General features: G+C 41.2%; 1 protein-coding gene across 1 annotated transcript in view; it reads right to left on the bottom strand.

Annotated features, from left to right (window-relative positions):
• Window positions 1-25,224, bottom strand: part of mdn1 (midasin AAA ATPase 1) — a 94,402-nt gene that overhangs the window by 66,059 nt on the left and 3,119 nt on the right. Inside the window, 15 exon segments of the mRNA XM_041975695.1 lie at window positions 20-164; window positions 247-350; window positions 440-651; window positions 899-959; window positions 1,065-1,213; window positions 2,536-2,648; window positions 2,735-2,830; window positions 2,920-3,001; window positions 20,603-20,787; window positions 21,925-22,039; window positions 23,093-23,196; window positions 23,518-23,649; window positions 23,720-23,929; window positions 24,019-24,211; window positions 24,740-24,847. Of these exon segments, the coding sequence (XP_041831629.1) occupies window positions 20-164; window positions 247-350; window positions 440-651; window positions 899-959; window positions 1,065-1,213; window positions 2,536-2,648; window positions 2,735-2,830; window positions 2,920-3,001; window positions 20,603-20,787; window positions 21,925-22,039; window positions 23,093-23,196; window positions 23,518-23,649; window positions 23,720-23,929; window positions 24,019-24,211; window positions 24,740-24,847 (2,009 nt within the window).

The following is a 25,224-nucleotide window of genomic DNA, read 5'->3' as shown; positions in this document are numbered from 1 at the left end:
AACCCTATCATGTCCTCACCAGTGTCTCCACGATCTAGCAGCACAAGCGATCCGGCGCTACCTTCCAGAAGTCCACTCAGACACTCCAGAGTCTCTGCAGCTGCCAGGTTGATCTCATCCAACAGGATCCAGTGTCCCTTCTTCACGGCCTGAGCCAACGTTCCCTGTGGACAACACACCGTTCAGCCCTGCTCTGCTCTACTGATGCTGGAAAGAGTGTGTCTGTGCATTCATTAAAGTCTTCACCTCCACAAAAGCAAAGACCATGGCTGTCTCACAGGCCCGAATCTGCTGCCGAGTCTGATTCAGCTTGGAAGCCAGAGCCTCCCACTGCTCCTGCAGCATGGCAGCTGCACAATCACAAGAGAAAACGGACATTACTTCACCACAGCATGAAATATTCAACATTTATCTCCATCTACTTTTTATGGTGCACTACCGTTTGATTTCTCTTGCACCTCCTTAGCCAGAGCAGATTTGCAGACATGGTCCATGAGCTTGAGCAGATCCTGCCAACGTTTCCCCCTGAAGCAGGTCTGCACGTGACCAAGGAAGGTGAGGTTCTGCTTTCTCGAGTATGTCTGAGAGAACAGGTCTTCAAAGGCCTCCCTGAGAGGGAGCAGGATCTGCCTGTGGTCTACTGGCTTGTACCTGGAGAAGATATCGGCATGATGAAAACCCTTGCCCTGCACGATGTCAACCCTCCATCCGACACGATGCCAACCCTCCTGCATGATGCCAACCCTCCTGCGCGATGTTAAACCCGCGTCCTGCACCACTCTGGGACTATTCTCATGTATTATGAATAAAACTGAGTTTAAACTGATGAAGAACCTGTTTTTAGACTGTTTGGCACAATATAAAATTTGTGTTATTCAGGGATTCTTCTGTCACTTACCCTCCGAGAAGGTCGGCGGTGTCACTTTGTTGGTTCATGTTCACCACCCGCAGCCTGTGTCCTGGATGCAACACATGTGAAGAACATTTTAGTTAGAGCAACTTGTGCTGGGAATATTGGAGACACATGGAAGCCATCATCTCCCCACAGACACTCCTGATCTCACCTGTAACTCTGGCCAGGTGTTGTACAGTGGAGGTTTTTCCTGTTCCCGTCTCTCCCACCAGGAGAACCGGCTCTCCTTTGGCCACGCATACTGCCAGCTGTTCCAGCAGAACGGCGGAGGGTCGTGTGGCAGCAAATGTCATGTTATCTCTTTTAATGGCAACAAAAAACACATTTATTTTCAGTCAGCTCTTCACCAATAAATGGCACTTCTAAAACAACAACACACCTGAATCTATATAAAAATGATTTACTTGTTTTTAAATTAAAATATAAAGAATTCAAATACTAAGAGAAATTATGAAAAAAAAGTCAATCATAGAAAAAGTTTTATTTAGAATAAAAAGATAAATAAATAATAATAATAATAATAAAAATGATATCAGACTTCAGAACAAAGGAATAGGAAAAGAAGGGCTTAAAAATCAACAACCGTGGATATAAAAGTGATCAAAATTAATCGACAATAAATTATTTCCAAACTTTTCCCACACAAACAATTAAAAAACAAACCGATACGTTTAGGGTGCTTGATCTCAGAGAGCAGAAACCTTTCAGCCCTGGTAAGCCTGGATCCACCTGAACATCTTACTACACCGGCTGGAGAACTGGGTAGGACTTCCAGGTGTCATATCTAAAAGGGGGACTACTTTATGTCTATAGGTAACTAATCTGAGGTAACTCAACCTGTGGAGTTCCCCATCTTGGAGCTGCTGCTGTTCAACATCTATACGCTGCCACTTGCTCAGATTATGAAAAATAACTAAATATGTTTCCATTACTATGCTGGTGACACACAGATCTTCCATGCTGGATGTCTCCTCCTTTGTTTCTGAGTTGTCTTCTTGTTCCTTAGAATTCAAGAAAGACGCCATATGTCACAATATTATGCAGCTGATCGCCCTCTGGCTAATATGCTATTTATCAGGAAAGGGTACGGTTGCTGTGGAAACGCAGCAGCATCAGGATTTAGAACACTAAACTTCCCATCCCACCACATCCTGTCCCATCCCATTTGCTGATTTAATGGAATTAAATCAACAAAGTGTTAGTTTAAGGGTGTCCATACTTATGCAAGCAGCTTATTGTACTGTAGAAGTTGTAGAACACATTAAAGGTGGGAAAAGTTCTCCATATTCCAGACCAACTCTCAGCTGTTATTACCGCTGGGAAATCCTGCACACACTCATCTCCCTTCTGCTACACACTCACTTTCTTTCCAGGCCAAATGTCATGACCCAGTTATATTGGCTTTGAGAGGATCAATGTGAATATTTGGACACGTCCTGACAGCTGAGCCATTAGATGAGTTTGTTTATCTTCCAATAGTTTAAATCAATTTGATGTTGATTCAATTAAACAGCAGGGGGGTGCTCAGCTCTGCCATAGAGTGAGTGTTGACACAGCAACAAGCTGATGCTCATGGTGTAAACAGGGGCAGATGGGGCGGGTGGGCAGCATGCCCCACTTACACACTCAGCTGTACGGCCTCTGTTGGCTTCCGACACACAGCGGCTCGCCCCACCGAAGCCTGCAGCTCGGTCAGCGAGATGGCGGGCTGATACATCTGACAGAAGTGCTGCACCTGCAGACAAACCATTATGGATGCCACTATCACAGCTGCCGTTCTTAGACTTAGTTAAAACCATAACAGCTGGATGAAAGCAGTACCTTCTCTTTGGAGATGTTGAGTTTGGTTCCAATGATCTCAGCCATTCGCAGTCGACTGGCGGGACACGACAGCATGGCGGTGAAGCAGTCGAGTGCCTTAGGAGAGAGAAAGAGAACCTTAATGCACAAAAAAAAACCACTTTCTTCTTCATCTGTTGACTTTTTCTCCGAAAGAAAGGACTGACCTCGTGGAAGACACGCTGTGCTGTTGCAGATGATGTGCTGTCAAAGTTTGCAGCAATTCGCTCGCACCACTTCAGAAGGTCCCTGCAGATTAAACAGAAACACAAGAAAGAGTAAAGGTGACCGTGTTGTCCTGCTTTCTGTAGCAAGATGGAGAAGCGTCTACTCCCAGTATAAACCAGCCTGTAGCAGCTTTTAATCCCAGTATAAACCAGTCTGTAGCAGCTTTTAATCCCAGTATAAACCAGTCTGTAACAGCTTTTAATCCCAGTATAAACCAGTGTGTGGCAGCTTTTAATCCCAATATAAACCAGTGTGTAGCAACTTTTAATCCCAGTATAAACCAGTCTGTAGCAGCTTTTAATCCCAGTATAAACCAGTGTGTAGCAGCTTTTAATCCCAGTATAAACCAGTCTGTAACAGCTTTTAATCCCAGTATAAACCAGTCTGTAGCAGCTTTTAATCCCAGTATAAACCAGTCTGTAGCAGCTTTTAATCCCAGTATAAACCAGTCTGTAACAGCTTTTAATCCCAGTATAAACCAGTGTGTAGCAGCTTTTAATCCCAATATAAACCAGTGTGTAGCAACTTTTAATCCCAGTATAAACCAGTCTGTAGCAGCTTTTAATCCCAGTATAAACCAGTCTGTAGAAGCTTTTAATCCCATTATAAACCAGTCTGTAGCAGCTTTTAATCCCAGTATAAACCAGTCTGTAGCAGCTTTTAATCCCAGTATAAACCAGTCTGTAGCAGCTTTTAATCCCAGTATAAACCAGTCTGTAGCAGCTTTTAATCCCAGTATAAACCAGTCTGTAGCAGCTTTTAATCCCAGTATAAACCAGTCTGTAGCAGCTTTTAATCCCAGTATAAACCAGTCTGTAGCAGCTTTTAATCCCAGTATAAACCAGTCTGTAGCAGCTTTTAATCCCAGTATAAACCAGTCTGTAGCAGCCTTTAATCCCAGTATAAACCAGTCTGTAACATCTTTTAATCCCAGTATAAACCAGTGTGTAGCAGCTTTTAATCCCAGTATAAACCAGTGTGTAGCAGCTTTTAATCCCAGTATAAACCAGTCTGTAACAGCTTTTAATCCCAGTATAAACCAGTCTGTAGCAGCTTTTAATCCCAGTATAAACCAGTCTGTAGCAGCTTTTAATCCCAGTATAAACCAGTCTGTAACAGCTTTTAATCCCAGTATAAACCAGTGTGTGGCAGCTTTTAATCCCAATATAAACCAGTGTGTAGCAACTTTTAATCCCAGTATAAACCAGTCTGTAGCAGCTTTTAATCCCAGTATAAACCAGTCTGTAGCAGCTTTTAATCCCAGTATAAACCAGTCTGTAGCAGCTTTTAATCCCAGTATAAACCAGTCTGTAGCAGCTTTTAATCCCAGTATAAACCAGTCTGTAGCAGCTTTTAATCCCAGTATAAACCAGTCTGTAGCAGCTTTTAATCCCAGTATAAACCAGTCTGTAGCAGCTTTTAATCCCAGTATAAACCAGTCTGTAGCAGCTTTTAATCCCAGTATAAACCAGTCTGTAGCAGCCTTTAATCCCAGTATAAACCAGTCTGTAACATCTTTTAATCCCAGTATAAACCAGTGTGTAGCAGCTTTTAATCCCAGTATAAACCAGTGTGTAGCAGCTTTTAATCCCAGTATAAACCAGTCTGTAACAGCTTTTAATCCCAGTATAAACCAGTCTGTAGCAGCTTTTAATCCCAGTATAAACCAGTCTGTAGCAGCTTTTAATCCCAGTATAAACCAGTCTGTAACAGCTTTTAATCCCAGTATAAACCAGTGTGTGGCAGCTTTTAATCCCAATATAAACCAGTGTGTAGCAACTTTTAATCCCAGTATAGACCAGTCTGTAGCAGCTTTTAATCCCAGTATAAACCAGTCTGTAGCAGCTTTTAATTCCAGTATAAACCAGTTTGTAGCAGCTTTTAATCCCAGTATAAACCAGTCTGTAGCAGCTTTTAATCCCAGTATAAACCAGTCTGTAGCAGCTTTTAATCCCCGTATAAACCAGTCTGTAGCAGCTTTTAATCCCAGTATAAACCAGTCTGTAGCATCTTTTAATCCCAGTATAAACCAGTCTGTAGCAGCTTTAAATCCCAGTATAAACCAGCCTGTAGCAGCTTTTAATCCCAGTATAAACCAGTTTGTAGCAGCTTTTAATCCCAGTATAAACCAGTCTGTAGCAGCTTTTAATCCCAGTATAAACCAGTCTGTAGCAGCTTTTAATCCCCGTATAAACCAGTCTGTAGCAGCTTTTAATCCCAGTATAAACCAGTCTGTAGCAGCTTTTAATCCCAGTATAAACCAGTCTGTAGCAGCTTTTAATCCCAGTATAAACCAGTCTGTAGCAGCTTTTAATCCCAGTATAAACCAGTCTGTAACAGCTTTAAATCCCAGTATAAACCAGTCTGTAGCAGCTTTTAATCCCAGTATAAACCAGTCTGTAGCAGTTTTTAATCCCAGTATAAACCAGTCTGTAGCAGCTTTTAATCCCAGTATAAACCAGTCTGTAACAGCTTTTAATCCCAGTATAAACCAGTCTGTAGCAGCTTTTAATCCCAGTATAAACCAGTCTGTAGCAGCTTTTAATCCCAGTATAAACCAGTGTGTAGCAGCTTTTAATCCCAGTATAAACCAGTCTGTAGCAGCTTTTAATCCCAGTATAAACCAGTCTGTAGCAGCTTTAAATCCCAGTATAAACCAGCCTGTAGCAGCTTTTAATCCCAGTATAAACCAGTTTGTAGCAGCTTTTAATCCCAGTATAAACCAGTCTGTAGCAGCTTTTAATCCCAGTATAAACCAGTCTGTAGCAGCTTTTAATCCCAGTGTAAACCAGTCTGTAGCAGCTTTTAATTCCAGTATAAACCAGTGTGTAGCAGCTATTAATCCAAGTATAAACCAGTCTGTAGCAGCTTTTAATCCCAGTATAAACCAGTCTGTAGCACCTTTTAATCCCAGTATAAACCAGTCTGTAGCAGCTTTTAATCCCAGTATAAACCAGTCTGTAACAGCTTTTAATCCCAGTATAAACCAGTGTGTAGCAGCTTTTAATCCCAGTATAAACCAGTGTGTAGCAGCTTTTAATCCCAGTATAAACCAGTCTGTAGCAGCTTCTAATCCCAGTATAAACCAGTCTGTAGCAGCTTTTAATCCCAGTATAAACCAGTGTGTAGCAGCTTTTAATTCCAGTATAAACCAGTGTGTAGCAGCTATTAATCCCAGTATAAACCAGTCTGTAGCAGCTTTTAATCCCAGTATAAACCAGTCTGTAGCAGCTTTTAATCCCAGTATAAACCAGTCTGTAGCAGCTTTTAATCCCAGTATAAACCAGTCTGTAGCAGCTTTTAATCCCAGTATAAACCAGTCTGTAGCAGCTTTTAATCCCAGTATAAACCAGTCTGTAGCAGCCTTTAATCCCAGTATAAACCAGTCTGTAACATCTTTTAATCCCAGTATAAACCAGTCTGTAACAGCTTTTAATCCCAGTATAAACCAGTGTGTAGCAGCTTTTAATCCCAGTATAAACCAGTCTGTAACAGCTTTTAATCCCAGTATAAACCAGTCTGTAGCAGCTTTTAATCCCAGTATAAACCAGTCTGTAGCAGCTTTTAATCCCAGTATAAACCAGTCTGTAACAGCTTTTAATCCCAGTATAAACCAGTGTGTAGCAGCTTTTAATCCCAATATAAACCAGTGTGTAGCAACTTTTAATCCCAGTATAAACCAGTCTGTAGCAGCTTTTAATCCCAGTATAAACCAGTCTGTAGAAGCTTTTAATCCCAGTATAAACCAGTCTGTAGCAGCTTTTAATCCCAGTATAAACCAGTCTGTAGCAGCTTTTAATCCCAGTATAAACCAGTCTGTAGCAGCTTTTAATCCCAGTATAAACCAGTCTGTAGCAGCTTTTAATCCCAGTATAAACCAGTCTGTAGCAGCTTTTAATCCCAGTATAAACCAGTCTGTAGCAGCTTTTAATCCCAGTATAAACCAGTCTGTAGCAGCTTTTAATCCCAGTATAAACCAGTCTGTAGCAGCTTTTAATCCCAGTATAAACCAGTCTGTAGCAGCCTTTAATCCCAGTATAAACCAGTCTGTAACATCTTTTAATCCCAGTATAAACCAGTGTGTAGCAGCTTTTAATCCCAGTATAAACCAGTGTGTAGCAGCTTTTAATCCCAGTATAAACCAGTCTGTAACAGCTTTTAATCCCAGTATAAACCAGTCTGTAGCAGCTTTTAATCCCAGTATAAACCAGTCTGTAGCAGCTTTTAATCCCAGTATAAACCAGTCTGTAACAGCTTTTAATCCCAGTATAAACCAGTGTGTGGCAGCTTTTAATCCCAATATAAACCAGTGTGTAGCAACTTTTAATCCCAGTATAAACCAGTCTGTAGCAGCTTTTAATCCCAGTATAAACCAGTCTGTAGCAGCTTTTAATCCCAGTATAAACCAGTCTGTAGCAGCTTTTAATCCCAGTATAAACCAGTCTGTAGCAGCTTTTAATCCCAGTATAAACCAGTCTGTAGCAGCTTTTAATCCCAGTATAAACCAGTCTGTAGCAGCTTTTAATCCCAGTATAAACCAGTCTGTAGCAGCTTTTAATCCCAGTATAAACCAGTCTGTAGCAGCCTTTAATCCCAGTATAAACCAGTCTGTAACATCTTTTAATCCCAGTATAAACCAGTCTGTAGCAGCTTTTAATCCCAGTATAAACCAGTGTGTAGCAGCTTTTAATCCCAGTATAAACCAGTCTGTAACAGCTTTTAATCCCAGTATAAACCAGTCTGTAGCAGCTTTTAATCCCAGTATAAACCAGTCTGTAGCAGCTTTTAATCCCAGTATAAACCAGTCTGTAACAGCTTTTAATCCCAGTATAAACCAGTGTGTGGCAGCTTTTAATCCCAATATAAACCAGTGTGTAGCAACTTTTAATCCCAGTATAAACCAGTCTGTAGCAGCTTTTAATCCCAGTATAAACCAGTCTGTAGCAGCTTTTAATTCCAGTATAAACCAGTTTGTAGCAGCTTTTAATCCCAGTATAAACCAGTCTGTAGCAGCTTTTAATCCCAGTATAAACCAGTCTGTAGCAGCTTTTAATCCCCGTATAAACCAGTCTGTAGCAGCTTTTAATCCCAGTATAAACCAGTCTGTAGCAGCTTTTAATCCCAGTATAAACCAGTCTGTAGCAGCTTTAAATCCCAGTATAAACCAGCCTGTAGCAGCTTTTAATCCCAGTATAAACCAGTTTGTAGCAGCTTTTAATCCCAGTATAAACCAGTCTGTAGCAGCTTTTAATCCCAGTATAAACCAGTCTGTAGCAGCTTTTAATCCCCGTATAAACCAGTCTGTAGCAGCTTTTAATCCCAGTATAAACCAGTCTGTAGCAGCTTTTAATCCCAGTATAAACCAGTCTGTAGCAGCTTTTAATCCCAGTATAAACCAGTCTGTAACAGCTTTTAAATCCCAGTATAAACCAGTCTGTAGCAGCTTTTAATCCCAGTATAAACCAGTCTGTAGCAGTTTTTAATCCCAGTATAAACCAGTCTGTAGCAGCTTTTAATCCCAGTATAAACCAGTCTGTAACAGCTTTTAATCCCAGTATAAACCAGTCTGTAGCAGCTTTTAATCCCAGTATAAACCAGTCTGTAGCAGCTTTTAATCCCAGTATAAACCAGTCTGTAGCAGCTTTTAATCCCAGTATAAACCAGTCTGTAACAGCTTTTAATCCCAGTATAAACCAGTCTGTAGCAGCTTTTAATCCCAGTATAAACCAGTCTGTAGCAGTTTTTAATCCCAGTATAAACCAGTCTGTAGCAGCTTTTAATCCCAGTATAAACCAGTCTGTAGCAGCTTTTAATCCCAGTATAAACCAGTCTGTAGCAGCTTTTAATCCCAGTATAAACCAGTCTGTAACAGCTTTTAATCCCAGTATAAACCAGTCTGTAGCAGCTTTTAATCCCAGTATAAACCAGTCTGTAGTAGCTTTTAATCCAGTATAAACCAGTCTGTAGCAGCTTTTAATCCCAGTATAAACCAGTCTGTAGCAGCTTTTAATCCCAGTATAAACCAGTGTGTAGCAGCTTTTAATCCCAGTATAAACCAGTGTGTAGCAGCTTTTAATCCCAGTATAAACCAGTCTGTAGCAGCTTTTAATCCCAGTATAAACCAGTCTGTAGCAGCTTTTAATCCCAGTATAAACCAGTCTGTAGCAGCTTTTAATCCCAGTATAAACCAGTCTGTAACAGCTTTTAATCCCAGTATAAACCAGTCTGTAGCAGCTTTTAATCCCAGTATAAACCAGTCTGTAGTAGCTTTTAATCCCAGTATAAACCAGTCTGTAGCAGCTTTTAATCCCAGTATAAACCAGTCTGTAGCAGCTTTTAATCCCAGTATAAACCAGTGCTGTAGCAGCTTTTAATCCCAGTATAAACCAGTGTGTAGCAGCTTTTAATCCCAGTATAAACCAGTCTGTAACAGCTTTTAATCCCAGTATAAACCAGTCTGTAGCAGCTTTTAATCCCAGTATAAACCAGTCTGTAGCTAGCTTTTAATCCAGTATAAACCAGTCTGTAGCAGCTTTTAATCCCAGTATAAACCAGTCTGTAGCAGCTTTTAATCCCAGTATAAACCAGTGTGTAGCAGCTTTTAATCCCAGTATAAACCAGTCTGTAGCAGCTTCTAATCCCAGTATAAACCAGTCTGTAGCAGCTTTTAATCCCAGTGTAAACCAGTCTGTAGCAGCTTTTAATTCCAGTATAAACCAGTGTGTAGCAGCTATTAATCCAAGTATAAACCAGTCTGTAGCAGCTTTTAATCCCAGTATAAACCAGTCTGTAGCAGCCTTTTAATCCCAGTATAAACCAGTCTGTAGCAGCTTTTAATCCCAGTATAAACCAGTCTGTAACAGCTTTTAATCCCAGTATAAACCAGTGCTGTAGCAGCTTTTAATCCCAGTATAAACCAGTGCTGTAGCAGCTTTTAATCCCAGTATAAACCAGTCTGTAACAGCTTTCTAATCCCAGTATAAACCAGTCTGTAGCAGCTTTTAATCCCAGTATAAACCAGTCTGTAGCAGCTTTTAATCCCAGTATAAACCAGTCTGTAGCAGCTTATTAATCCCAGTATAAACCAGTCTGTAGCAGCTTTTAATCCCAGTATAAACCAGTCTGTAGCAGCTTTTAATCCCAGTATAAACCAGTCTGTAGCAGCTTTTAATCCCAGTATAAACCAGTCTGTAGCAGCTTTTAATCCCAGTATAAACCAGTCTGTAGCAGCTTTTAATCCCAGTATAAACCAGTCTGTAGCAGCTTTTAATCCCAGTATAAACCAGTCTGTAGCAGCTTTTAATCCCAGTATAAACCAGTCTGTAAGCAGCTTTTAATCCCAGTATAAACCAGTCTGTAGCAGCTTTTAATCCCAGTATAAACCAGTCTGTAGCAGCTTTTAATCCCAGTATAAACCAGTCTGTAAGCAGCTTTTAATCCCAGTATAAACCAGTCTGTAGCAGCTTTTAATCCCAGTATAAACCAGTCTGTAGCAGCTTTTAATCCCAGTATAAACCAGTCTGTAGCAGCTTTTAATCCCAGTATAAACCAGTCTGTAGCAGCTTTTAATCCCAGTATAAACCAGTCTGTAGCAGCTTTTAATCCCAGTATAAACCAGTCTGTAGCAGCTTTTAATCCCAGTATAAACCAGTCTGTAGCAGCTTTTAATCCCAGTATAAACCAGTGTGTAGCAGCTTTAATACCAGTATAAACCAGTCTGTAGCAGCTTTTAATCCCAGTATAAACCAGTCTGTAAGCAGCTTTTAATCCCAGTATAAACCAGTCTGTAGCAGCTTTTAATCCCAGTATAAACCAGTCTGTAAGCAGCTTTTAATCCCAGTATAAACCAGTGCTGTAGCAGCTTTTAATCCCAGTATAAACCAGTGTGTAGCAGCTTTTAATCCCAGTATAAACCAGTCTGTAGCAGCTTTTAATCCCAGTATAAACCAGTCTGTAGCAGCTTTTAATCCCAGTAGTAAACCAGTGTGTAGCAGCTTTTAATTCCAGTATAAACCAGTGTGTAGCAGCTATTAATCCCAGTATAAACCAGTCTGTAGCAGCTTTTAATCCCAGTATAAACCAGTCTGTAGCAGCTTTTAATCCCAGTATAAACCAGTCTGTAGCAGCTTTTAATCCCAGTATAAACCAGTCTGTAGCAGCTTTTAATCCCAGTATAAACCAGTCTGTAGCAGCTTTTAATCCCAGTATAAACCAGTCTGTAGCAGCCTTTAATCCCAGTATAAACCAGTCTGTAACATCTTTTAATCCCAGTATAAACCAGTCTGTAGCAGCTTTTAATCCCAGTATAAACCAGTGTGTAGCAGCTTTTAATCCCAGTATAAACCAGTTTGTAGCAGCTTTTAATCCCAGTATAAACCAGTCTGTAGCAGCTTTTAATCCCAGTATAAACCAGTCTGTAGCAGCTTTTAATCCCAGTATAAACCAGTCTGTAACAGCTTTTAATCCCAGTATAAACCAGTCTGTAGCAGCTTTTAATCCCAGTATAAACCAGTCTGTAGCAGCTTTTAATCCCAGTATAAACCAGTCTGTAAGCAGCTTTAATCCCAGTATAAACCAGTCTGTAGCAGCTTTTAATCCCAGTATAAACCAGTCTGTAGCAGCTTTTAATCCCAGTATAAACCAGTCTGTAGCAGCTTTTAATCCCAGTATAAACCAGTCTGTAAGCGCTTTTAATCCCAGTATAAACCAGTCTGTAGCAGCTTTTAATCCCAGTATAAACCAGTCTGTAGCAGCTTTTAATCCCAGTATAAACCAGTCTGTAGCAGCTTTTAATCCAGTATAAACCAGTCTGTAGCAGCTTTTAATCCCAGTATAAACCAGTCTGTAGCAGCTTTTAATCCCAGTATAAACCAGTCTGTAGCAGCTTTTAATCCCAGTATAAACCAGTCTGTAGCAGCTTTTAATCCCAGTATAAACCAGTCTGTAGCAGCTTTTAATCCCAGTATAAACCAGTCTGTAGCAGCTTTTAATCCCAGTATAAACCAGTCTGTAACAGCTTTTAATCCCAGTATAAACCAGTCTGTAGCAGCTTTTAATCCCAGTATAAACCAGTCTGTAGTAGCTTTTAATCCAGTATAAACCAGTCTGTAGCAGCTTTTAATCCCAGTATAAACCAGTCTGTAGCAGCTTTTAATCCCAGTATAAACCAGTCTGTAACAGCTTTTAATCCCAGTATAAACCAGTGTGTAGCAGCTTTTAATCCCAGTATAAACCAGTGTGTAGCAGCTTTTAATCCCAGTATAAACCAGTCTGTAACAGCTTTTAATCCCAGTATAAACCAGTCTGTAGCAGCTTTTAATCCCAGTATAAACCAGTCTGTAGCAGCTTTTAATCCCAGTATAAACCAGTCTGTAGCAGCTTTTAATCCCAGTATAAACCAGTCTGTAGCAGCTTTTAATCCCAGTATAAACCAGTGTGTAGCAGCTTTTAATCCCAGTATAAACCAGTCTGTAGCAGCTTTTAATCCCAGTATAAACCAGTCTGTAGCAGCTTTTAATCCCAGTATAAACCAGTCTGTAGCAGCTTTTAATTCCAGTATAAACCAGTGTGTAGCAGCTATTAATCCAAGTATAAACCAGTCTGTAGCAGCTTTTAATCCCAGTATAAACCAGTCTGTAGCACCTTTTAATCCCAGTATAAACCAGTCTGTAGCAGCTTTTAATCCCAGTATAAACCAGTCTGTAACAGCTTTTAATCCCAGTATAAACCAGTGTGTAGCAGCTTTTAATCCCAGTATAAACCAGTGTGTAGCAGCTTTTAATCCCAGTATAAACCAGTCTGTAGCAGCTTCTAATCCCAGTATAAACCAGTCTGTAGCAGCTTTTAATCCCAGTATAAACCAGTGTGTAGCAGCTTTTAATTCCAGTATAAACCAGTGTGTAGCAGCTATTAATCCCAGTATAAACCAGTCTGTAGCAGCTTTTAATCCCAGTATAAACCAGTCTGTAGCAGCTTTTAATCCCAGTATAAACCAGTCTGTAGCAGCCTTTAATCCAGTATAAACCAGTCTGTAGCAGCCTTTAATCCCAGTATAAACCAGTCTGTAACATCTTTTAATCCCAGTATAAACCAGTCTGTAGCAGCTTTTAATCCCAGTATAAACCAGTGTGTAGCAGCTTTTAATCCCAGTATAAACCAGTCTGTAACAGCTTTTAATCCCAGTATAAACCAGTCTGTAGCAGCTTTTAATCCCAGTATAAACCAGTCTGTAGCAGCTTTTAATCCCAGTATAAACCAGTCTGTAGCAGCTTTTAATCCCAGTATAAACCAGTGCTGTAGCAGCTTTTAATCCCAGTATAAACCAGTCGTGTAGCAAGCTTTTAATCCCAGTATAAACCAGTCTGTAGCAGCTTTTAATCCCAGTATAAACCAGTCTGTAGAAGCTTTTAATCCCAGTATAAACCAGTCTGTAGCAGCTTTTAATCCCAGTATAAACCAGTCTGTAGCAGCTTTTAATCCCAGTATAAACCAGTCTGTAGCAGCTTTTAATCCCAGTATAAACCAGTCTGTAGCAGCTTTTAATCCCAGTATAAACCAGTCTGTAGCAGCTTTTAATCCAGTATAAACCAGTCTGTAGCAGCTTTTAATCCCAGTATAAACCAGTCTGTAGCAGCTTTTAATCCCAGTATAAACCAGTCTGTAGCAGCTTTTAATCCCAGTATAAACCAGTCTGTAACATCTTTTAATCCCAGTATAAACCAGTGTGTAGCAGCTTTTAATCCCAGTATAAACCAGTGTGTAGCAGCTTTTAATCCCAGTATAAACCAGTCTGTAACAGCTTTTAATCCACTGTAAACAAGTCTGTACTAGGTTTTAATCCCAGTATAAACCAGTCTGTAGCAGCTTTTAATCCCAGTATAAACCAGTCTGTAGCAGCTTTTAATCCCAGTATAAACCAGTCTGTAGCAGCTTTTAATCCCAGTATAAACCAGTCTGTAACAGCTTTTAATCCCAGTATAAACCAGTGTGTGGCAGCTTTTAATCCCAATATAAACCAGTGTGTAGCAACTTTTAATCCCAGTATAAACCAGTCTGTAACAGCTTTTAATCCCAGTATAAACCAGTGTGTGGCAGCTTTTAATCCCAATATAAACCAGTCTGTAGCAGCTTTTAATCCCAGTATAAACCAGTCTGTAGCAGCTTTAAATCCCAGTATAAACCAGCCTGTAGCAGCTTTTAATCCCAGTATAAACCAGTTTGTAGCAGCTTTTAATCCCAGTATAAACCAGTCTGTAGCAGCTTTTAATCCCAGTATAAACCAGTCTGTAGCAGCTTTAAATCACCGTATAAACCAGTCTGTAGCAGCTTTTAATCCCAGTATAAACCAGTCTGTAGCAGCTTTTAATCCCAGTATAAACCAGTCTGTAGCAGCTTTTAATCCCAGTATAAACCAGTCTGTAACAGCTTTAAATCCCAGTATAAACCAGTCTGTAGCAGCTTTTAATCCCAGTATAAACCAGTCTGTAGCAGTTTTTAATCCCAGTATAAACCAGTCTGTAGCAGCTTTTAATCCCAGTATAAACCAGTCTGTAACAGCTTTTAATCCCAGTATAAACCAGTCTGTAGCAGCTTTTAATCCCAGTATAAACCAGTCTGTAGCAGCTTTTAATCCCAGTATAAACCAGTCTGTAGCAGCTTTTTAATCCCAGTATAAACCAGTCTGTAACAGCTTTTAATCCCAGTATAAACCAGTCTGTAGCAGCTTTTAATCCCAGTATAAACCAGTCTGTAGCAGCTTTTAATCCCAGTATAAACCAGTCTGTAGCAGCTTTTAATCCCAGTATAAACCAGTCTGTAGCAGCTTTTAATCCCAGTATAAACCAGTCTGTAGTAGCTTTTAATCCAGTATAAACCAGTCTGTAGCAGCTTTTAATCCCAGTATAAACCAGTCTGTAGCAGCTTTTAATCCCAGTATAAACCAGTCTGTAACAGCTTTTAATCCCAGTATAAACCAGTGTGTAGCAGCTTTTAATCCCAGTATAAACCAGTCTGTAGCAGCTTTTAATCCCAGTATAAACCAGTCTGTAACAGCTTTTAATCCCAGTATAAACCAGTGTGTAGCAGCTTTTAATCCCAGTATAAACCAGTCTGTAGCAGCTTTTAATCCCAGTATAAACCAGTCTGTAACAGCTTTTAATCCCAGTATAAACCAGTCTGTAGCAGCTTTTAATCCCAGTATAAACCAGTGTGTAGCAGCTTTTAATCCCAGTATAAACCAGTCTGTAGCAGCTTTTAATCCCAGTATAAACCAGTCTGTAGCAGCTTTTAATCCCAGTGTAAACCAGTCTGTAGCAGCTTTTAATTCCAGTATAAACCAGTGTGTAGCAGCTATTAATCCAAGTATAAACCAGTCTGTAGCAGCTTTTAATCCCAGTATAAACCAGTCTGTAGCACCTTTTAATCCCAGTATAAACCAGTCTGTAGCAGCTTTTAATCCCAGTATAAACCAGTCTGTAACAGCTTTTAATCCCAGTATAAACCAGTGTGTAGCAGCTTTTAATCCCAGTATAAACCAGTGTGTAGCAGCTTTTAATCCCAGTATAAACCAGTCTGTAACAGCTTTTAATCCCAGTATAAACCAGTGTGTAGCAGCTTTTAATCCCAGTATAAACCAGTGTGTAGCAGCTTTTAATCCCAGTATAAACCAGTCTGTAACAGCTTCTAATCCCAGTATAAACCAGTCTGTAGCAGCTTTTAATCCCAGTATAAACCAGTCTGTAGCAGCTTTTAATTCCAGTATAAACCAGTGTGTAGCAGCTATTAATCCCAGTATAAACCAGTCTGTAGCAGCTTTTAATCCCAGTATAAACCAGTCTGTAGCAGCTTTTAATCCCAGTATAAACCAGTCTGTAGCAGCTTTTAATCCCAGTATAAACCAGTCTGTAGCAGCCTTTAATCCCAGTATAAACCAGTCTGTAACATCTTTTAATCCCAGTATAAACCAGTGTGTAGCAGCTTTTAATCCCAGTATAAACCAGTGTGTAGCAGCTTTTAATCCCAGTATAAACCAGTCTGTAACAGCTTTTAATCCCAGTATAAACCAGTCTGTAGCAGCTTTTAATCCCAGTATAAACCAGTCTGTAGCAGCTTTTAATCCCAGTATAAACCAGTCTGTAACAGCTTTTAATCCCAGTATAAACCAGTGTGTAGCAGCTTTTAATCCCAATATAAACCAGTGTGTAGCAACTTTTAATCCCAGTATAAACCAGTCTGTAGCAGCTTTTAATCCCAGTATAAACCAGTCTGTAGCACCTTTTAATCCCAGTATAAACCAGTCTGTAGCAGCTTTTAATCCCAGTATAAACCAGTCTGTAACAGCTTTTAATCCCAGTATAAACCAGTGTGTAGCAGCTTTTAATCCCAGTATAAACCAGTGTGTAGCAGCTTTTAATCCCAGTATAAACCAGTCTGTAACAGCTTCTAATCCCAGTATAAACCAGTCTGTAGCAGCTTTTAATCCCAGTATAAACCAGTCTGTAGCAGCTTTTAATTCCAGTATAAACCAGTGTGTAGCAGCTATTAATCCCAGTATAAACCAGTCTGTAGCAGCTTTTAATCCCAGTATAAACCAGTCTGTAGCAGCTTTTAATCCCAGTATAAACCAGTCTGTAGCAGCTTTTAATCCCAGTATAAACCAGTCTGTAGCAGCCTTTAATCCCAGTATAAACCAGTCTGTAACATCTTTTAATCCCAGTATAAACCAGTGTGTAGCAGCTTTTAATCCCAGTATAAACCAGTGTGTAGCAGCTTTTAATCCCAGTATAAACCAGTCTGTAACAGCTTTTAATCCCAGTATAAACCAGTCTGTAGCAGCTTTTAATCCCAGTATAAACCAGTCTGTAACAGCTTTTAATCCCAGTATAAACCAGTGTGTAGCAGCTTTTAATCCCAATATAAACCAGTGTGTAGCAACTTTTAATCCCAGTATAAACCAGTCTGTAGCAGCTTTTAATCCCAGTATAAACCAGTCTGTAGAAGCTTTTAATCCCAGTATAAACCAGTCTGTAGCAGCTTTTAATCCCAGTATAAACCAGTCTGTAGCAGCTTTTAATCCCAGTATAAACCAGTCTGTAGCAGCTTTTAATCCCAGTATAAACCAGTCTGTAGCAGCTTTTAATCCCAGTATAAACCAGTCTGTAGCAGCTTTTAATCCCAGTATAAACCAGTCTGTAGCAGCTTTTAATCCCAGTATAAACCAGTCTGTAGCAGCTTTTAATCCCAGTATAAACCAGTCTGTAGCAGCCTTTAATCCCAGTATAAACCAGTCTGTAACATCTTTTAATCCCAGTATAAACCAGTGTGTAGCAGCTTTTAATCCCAGTATAAACCAGTGTGTAGCAGCTTTTAGTCCCAGTATAAACCAGTCTGTAACAGCTTTTAATCCCAGTATAAACCAGTCTGTAGCAGCTTTTAATCCCAGTATAAACCAGTCTGTAGCAGCTTTTAATCCCAGTATAAACCAGTCTGTAACAGCTTTTAATCCCAGTATAAACCAGTGTGTAGCAGCTTTTAATCCCAATATAAACCAGTGTGTAGCAACTTTTAATCCCAGTATAAACCAGTCTGTAGCAGCTTTTAATCCCAGTATAAACCAGTCTGTAGCAGCTTTTAATTCCAGTATAAACCAGTCTGTAGAAGCTTTTAATCCCAGTATAAACCAGTCTGTAGCAGCTTTTAATCCCAGTATAAACCAGTCTGTAGCAGCTTTTAATCCCAGTATAAACCAGTCTGTAGCAGCTTTTAATCCCAGTATAAACCAGTCTGTAGCAGCTTTTAATCCCAGTATAAACCAGTCTGTAGCAGCTTTTAATCCCAGTATAAACCAGTGTGTAGCAGCTATTAATCCCAGTATAAACCAGTCTGTAGCAGCTTTTAATCCCAGTATAAACCAGTGTGTAGCAGCTTTTAATACCAGTATAAACCAGTGTGTAGCAGCTGTCAGACTGGGAGGTAAAATGATGTAAAATGAATGTATGAATAGATGTAGCAGCATAAAGGTCGACCAGAAGAAGAAAACAGAATTTATTACTAACAGAACTTTGTAGAAATAACACACAGACCAACAGTGACCAAACCTTTTCTCATCTCATCGTTCTCTCAAGTCTTGGCTTTCAGGAGAAAAAATATTGTTATTGAAACAAACACACAACAGAAACTATTTCCATGTTTCCACTTTTTCCTCATTTCCAGTTATTCCTGCTACTATTTACCTGCTATCCTCACTAAACCAACTCCAGCTCAGCTGCTTTGTGGCGCCACCGTGCATCAGAAACGTCTTCTTGGCTTTATTCCAGCCATAGAGGAGCATTATTTTTCTTCTTTTCACACACACACAGAACTTTCTGCTCACTGGTTGATCTTTGGCTGCTCCTGATTGGACGTTACCGTCAATCTAAGCTCTCTGATTGGTGGAAAGTCTGACAGGAAGTGGCTTCATCATCATGTCCAGGTCTAAATAGAGGTCTCTTAGCAACATAGTAGTGATGGTGATGTTTTTATGATGAAATGTGATAAATAATGCTGTTATCATGGATCATTGCGGATTTACCAGATAGAGTCTCTGAATAAAACTACATTTAGTGGCTGGATTGTAAACCTCCTGGACAGGATAGAAATGCCTGGAAAACTTCTGTAGACCAGCTAAAGGGAAGCTGCTGGAGGTTGAAGGGTTAATTTCTTGGTATTATGAGTGAAACATTATGATTTAGACTCTCAGTGACTGTCATGCCCAACCTGGAAATGGCTGAACCAGCACACATGGATACGGCTGCCAACCTAAAACTGTAATTATATTGATCCATGAAAGGAACTGGTACTAACGAGAGCGGAGCCGGAGTCTCAGCAACACCGTCTGTGGGACACAGTTTACAGAAAGTCCAGTCATCACCGGGACAGAGTGTGTCTCCAAACGAGAGGACGCTGCAGTGACCTGGAGGATCTGTCATCCCAGCACACTGCTGGAGGACAGACCAATCAATAAACTATTGAACTTCCCAGCAGTGGAAAGCTAATTAAATTCAGGGAGGCTGAGCTTCAGACCACTAGTTTTGGCTGGGGTTATGCAGGAGGAGTCCAACAGATTGTTTTAACTTCCTGTTGTCTGTGACACGAAGAAGAAGATAGAACTGATCCACGACCATTCAACATTGTGGAACAATTCCAGAAAAATGCTCCTCAGCGTTGTCAGGACTTAGAAGATCCCACCGTCTACAGTTTATAATATCAAAACATTCAGAGAATCAGGAGGAATCTCTGTGTACACGGGAATAGCTAGAAGGTCAAAACTAGATCCCATGAAATTTCTGAAACTTTTCCACAGTTTTAGATACAGTTTGTCTCAGATTGGTGAAGCTCTGTCCATCTTTCCATCTGAGAGACTCTGCCTCTCTGAAATGCTCCTTTTATACCAGTCATGTTACTGACCTGTTGCCAGGTAACCTGATTAGTTGTCCAATGCTCCTCCAGGTGTTTTTGGTTTGTACAAGGTACTTTTCCAGCCTTTTGTTGCTCCTGTTCCAACTTTTTCTAGACAAGTTGCTACATCAGATTCACTATCAGCTCATATTTTCATCACATGGTGAAACATCTCAGTTCCATCATCTGGTATGATGGTTATCTGCTATTGGGGATAAAATCCATGAGTTTATAAATCAATTTAACAAATACATTTACCACATTATTCCCAACTCTTCAGTGTTGAATTGTCTTTTAATAAAAAGAAGAATGTTGCTGCGTTCTGTTTGAGCTCCCAGAGAAGCTGAATTATCTATTTAACAACTTGCAGGAACCTCATCAGAAACCAGCAGTTACAGCTGCAGTAAAAAGTGCTTCATTATTTGTGTTGCGTTAAATCGATCACATTTCTGTCCAACATGCGTCAGTGAACACATTTCTACAGGCTCGTATGAGGAAAACACTGCATATTATTTGAGGGGTAAAACAGGAAAAAGATGGCTCTCTATGGACCTATAACGATGGCTGTACAAGACGTCTCACTGAATGTTATCAGTTTTATCACCAAAAAACAGAAAAACACAGCATAATGTGGTTTTATCAACTTTTGCTGTTCTTTGTAAACAGCTGAAAACCATCAAACATTCAATCATTTTTAGGATTTTAACACTTTAAATGCCTGTTTAACCATTTTAGTTATTGATTATTCATAAAAAAACAAAACAAAATAAATATTACAGGGAGGGAGCTTTGGTGGTGATTAGAGTCTTGGAAATGTCAAAGATTGGCAGCATATTTGATCTGATGTTGGTATTTTTTACATAGTATCAGATACTCCCTCTGCTGGCCTTAATGGCCAAAAATGTCCCATTGACTTCCATTAAAACAACATATTTTACTCTCACAATCATTCCAGTTTAAAACCATTCATGATGTAAAGTCAGCATTTCATTTGGAAGAACAGTCGTGCTACTTGACTTTTTTACTGGTTTCCATCAGATTCAAGTGGTTTCCAATTGTAGGCAGAAGCAGGAAATCCTGGTATTTCTGCCAGTTATATTACGGAGTCATGGGACCACATGGGCATATGGGTTAATGCCAGACAATGAAAAACAAGCAGGAAACAGATAGGAGAGGAAGCTGCCTCACCTCATGGAAAGAGCTCTCCCCTCCAGCAGGGTGTTTTTGTCTTCAGCCTCGCGTTGCTGGTCCTCATCGGAGGTCTGGAGGCTGCCTGCATCCAGGCTGGAGTGTCTCTCCCCAGTGAGCTGGCAGTAGATATCCAGCAGACGGTCCGACACCACCGTCAGGCTGGCATACCTGCTGATGAGCACCTGCACACATAAGACGGGAGCTTTGTCTTTATGATGCTGCTGTACACGAAGGTTATGGCAGGAACGTAAGATGGGGAACACATTTATCGTTTTTACTGATTTTTATATAAAAAATACAACACAACGGTCTGGAGCCGATTCCAACTGCTATCACACAATATGTGGGCTATGTCCTAGCTAGGTTGTCTAGACTCTGGGAAAATTATGTCATTGAAACACAAAGGACTTATTCACATCAGCATTTTAGATTCTAATCTGAACCGACTCCCCAGTCGTACCGAGTCTAGCGGACTATCCTGGCCTCAAACTGAACCGACTCCACAGTCGTACTGAGTCTAGTGGACTATCCTGGCCTCAAACTGAACCGACTGCCCAGTCGTACCAAGTCTAGCGGACTATCCTGGCCTCAAACTGAACCGACTCCCCAGTCGTACCGAGTCTAGCGGACTATCCTGGCCTCAAACTGAACCGACTCCCCAGTCGTACCGAGTCTAGCGGACTATCCTGGCCTCAAACTGAACCGACTCCCCAGTCGTACCGAGTCTAGCGGACTACCCTGATGTGAATGTAGCATTACCCCCAGTTTCCACCAGATGCATGTGCACCACATTCTGGCTGGGCTGCGGTTTTGTTTTGTCCTACGTGGCGAGTCAGTCCACACCGGGAGCGCGTCAGGTGTGAAGCGCCCACTAAGGCAGTCCACCTAGCTGGATCCATGAGATCACGAAGTTACAGGAGAAGTGGAGAATCTTGTGATTCTCCACTTCCAGGATAAACTTCTTGTCATCCATGATGTAAAAAGACAAACACTGAGACCCCTGACGGTTAATGTCATGTTTTCATGGTTCAGCAGGGCAAAACTACATGGGGGCTTTTATTTTGAAAACTACTGCAAGCTTTTACACTGCTCCCGTGTCTGATTTCCTGTCTGGCGCTATCTGAACTGCTGAGTTTGAAGTGTTCTGGATGCGTGTTCTGTTACAAATAGACTCGGAGAGCTTCTGACACATACCGCAACGCCTGGTGGGAATCAAACCGTTGACTAAAATGGCCGCTGCGTAGCTGTAACGTGGCACACACACACACCGGTGGAAGTTGTGGGTGAGAGACAGAAAAAGCTAGATCCACGATGCTCACCTTCTTCAGCTCCTCTCGGGGCATGTTGCCCATTTGCAGCTTGGTCCAGTACTTATCCAGCAGGGCTGCATGAGAGCTCTGAGCTTTGTGCCAACTTCCAGCTCTGTAATACATCCTGCAACACAAACCAAGACTTCATGAGACTCCGCCCACAGTCATCATCATCACTCTGCTGTCGGGATCTCCTGGTACGACCAGATGTTAATGCTGGACTCATGAACTGGAGGGACCCTTTTCAGACTAGACCGAGTGAAGAGTGTTGATCTAAGAGCCTCACTAACAACTTGGTCCAAGTACTTTTTTCTTTCAGAGGACTAAAGGTAAAAAGTTAAATAAAAGTCTTTATTTAACCACTGGCCTGGACCTGCTTTGTGTGGCAGATGGGTCTACATACCAGTTTGATAAAATCTCTCTGTGGAACCGATAACAGACTTATTTCCACTTTCTAAAACTCTCTATAATTTTTTGTCTATGAAAGATGTATGATTTGTAACAAGGGCTTATGAGAAGGTTGTAAAAACTGGACCAGTAACTGAACCAGGACCGGCACGATAACACCTGCCCAGACACAGATGGTCAGGACTTAAGACCAAACAACACTCACGATGGGCTGCTATTAACTCCTGTCAGAGCTTCTGTCCATATGTTGTCAGGGATTACGTTATTTCATATTAAAGTAGGCAGATTCTAGAAACGAAGCCTTATTGATGGATGGGATCTGGAGAAGTTGGTCTGTAACAGTAAATCTGGGACATCTGGGTTGATTTGGAGATTCCTGAAATGGCTTGAGTAGAAGAGTTGAAGAGAAGATGCAGACCGGGCTTTGTCCACAGGGTGAGGTCTGCAGATGGAGAATCCCTTCAGGTTACAATGCTGGTGAAACTGCCACCAGATTCATGATGTGTTTGTCACATCGGGGTTAGAGGTGGACTATGGACTGGAAAGAGGGAGACTGGAAGTAACTAAGGCAGGCAGGGAAGCTAAAGTACACGAATTCCTTTCAGTTTCACAGCGGCTGAAGAACGGGAGGATTTAATCACGTTTACTGGCGATGTGACAAATATAACCCACAGAAAGAAAACCATGACATGAAAACAAGAATCCTATCTTATTTGACGTGTAAAACAAGCAGAGCTGAGCTTTATTACATGATTATCTTCATTCTTACCTTCTGGTAGCAAAGAACTGAAATCCAGGAGCAACATCGATGCAATCCTCCCGTCCTGGAATCATCAGCTTCTTGTTCTCCATCAAAGGCAGAAGCACAGAAATCTGATAAAAGGACACGTAGTTTAAAGTAATGACTGTCCACAATGCTATTACACTCCTGCTATTTTCACCTAAAACATGGTTTTATGGATAAAAGGCGTGTTGTGGAGCAAGTTTTTTACTGGACTAGGTTGCTGGTGTAACGGGAGCATCATCTGCTACTGGAGACCAGTATGGCTTCAGAGATAGATTTCTGTTTACAGCCGGTCAGAAATAAGTTCTGATAGTAGCCTGGAACACATCATTCACTCCTGGAATCTCAGCCTGGTGTAGAACATGTGGAAGGGAAACTGATAGAGCAACTCCTGGCCGGCTTGAGCTCACCACATCCAGAGGTGCATGATCAATGTCCTCCAGGAGGATCCACTGGCCTCTGGAAACAGCTTGTGTGAGCGTCCCTGGCTGCCACACGAACTTTCCTGGTACATCCGTGCAGCGGTACATTCCCAGCAGCATCTGCAACAGCAACAGGAGTCAGGTCACTGTTCCACCCTGGGAACCACCGGGGAGCGGAGATCAGCCTCACCTTGCTGTCCGTCTGATCCCCGAGTTGGACCTTGAGGATCTCTGTAGCCTTCGTATGCCCTGTGATGGCAGCCATGAACTCTACCAGGGCAGTTTTACCACATCCTATTGGACCCTCCAGAAGCACAGCTTTCTGGGAAGCCACAGCCAAAGCCAGTCTTCTCAGGTTACGCCAGGTTGAGTCCACCAGCACCAGGTCTGTCGGGTTCACCTATAAACAAACACCAAGCTCAGCATTTGGAATGAGAATAAAGATAAATTAATAAAAACAGAGGGAAAGTCTTTCTTTGACAAACACACTTGTTCAGCCTGTCTGGGACCGATCCTCGGCAGCACCACGCCGCAGACCGCCACAACGTTCAAGGACAGGTCCTCCGACACCACCTGCCCTCTGGTCGACTTCTTACCCATCTCCTGGTGCCACATCACACCTCCTTGATTAGCTAACACCAAGGCTCTCTCCGTCTCCATCTGTTGACCTTCCTCCAAAGCTCTGGACAAGGATCAGAGGAAAAGTCAAGACACGCAGCAGAGAGCCGGGATGTCCACCTACGTCCTCCACGGCCACCCTACTGCAGGCCTTAGCTGCTGGAAATCTTTAACAGGGGTGTGCAGAGCTGTTTCATTTCATTTAGGAGCTGGGAAACGTCTACAACCTGCAGGACTCTGGCCCACAACGATTTGGACTGGACATCCTCGGCTTAGACAAGATTAATTTTAAAATAATTTTTCTCAGCAAACATGTAGCTGTTGAGGGGAAACTTAACATTTAAGTGTCAGAAAAAGTCCCAATAAGCCATCACAATGAGCCTGACTGCAGCATCCAAGGACACTGAAGTTAGCAAACATGATGCAGCTACTAACGTCGTCCATTAAACCTGGACCTCACGTCTGAATTAATGAAGAATGAATCCAGTCAGATGCAACAATAAACATCGTTTTAGAACAATTACTTTGTGTTTACAGGTCACTCTCATTTAGCTAAATAAAAAATGAAACAGGAAAAAATGTGCACACATACTTCATTTTCATGTGCATGATCTCATCATTTGTCAGCACTTTCCTCAGGAAGATGCTTCTCTGGTTGTCCGTCATGTGAGAGACCAGGGCCAAACACTGGCCGGTGTACCTGGTGGAGAAAACACAGCACAGAACAAGCATCACGCATGTTGCTTAGCCACACGGCTGTAACCTCTGCAAGGTAGAGCAGCACAGATCTCTGTTCACGTTTCACCACTTCCCCAGTTAATGAAGCTAAAACATTAAAGCGATGCAGAGGTGCCGCCTCTGGGATGTGAGGAAAATAACAACCACAACTTAGAGGCAGAACTAAAGAAGCTTCACTCAGAAACCTTCAACGGAGAAACCAGATCTATGATTACCAAACTGAAGGAGAAATAACTTAAATAAACATGTGAAATACAGAAGTAACTTTTTTACAAAACAACAGCACTGTGAGGGGGGGGGGGGGTCAATAAAGCTTTTATCACTAAAGCTACGAAAACA

The sequence above is a fragment of the Melanotaenia boesemani genome, chromosome 22, assembly GCF_017639745.1.
Source record: "Melanotaenia boesemani isolate fMelBoe1 chromosome 22, fMelBoe1.pri, whole genome shotgun sequence".
Classification (NCBI taxonomy): Eukaryota; Metazoa; Chordata; class Actinopteri; order Atheriniformes; family Melanotaeniidae; genus Melanotaenia; species Melanotaenia boesemani.
The sequence above is the reverse complement of the archived record's forward strand: the minus strand, read 5'-3'. Positions and strand labels throughout refer to the sequence as shown.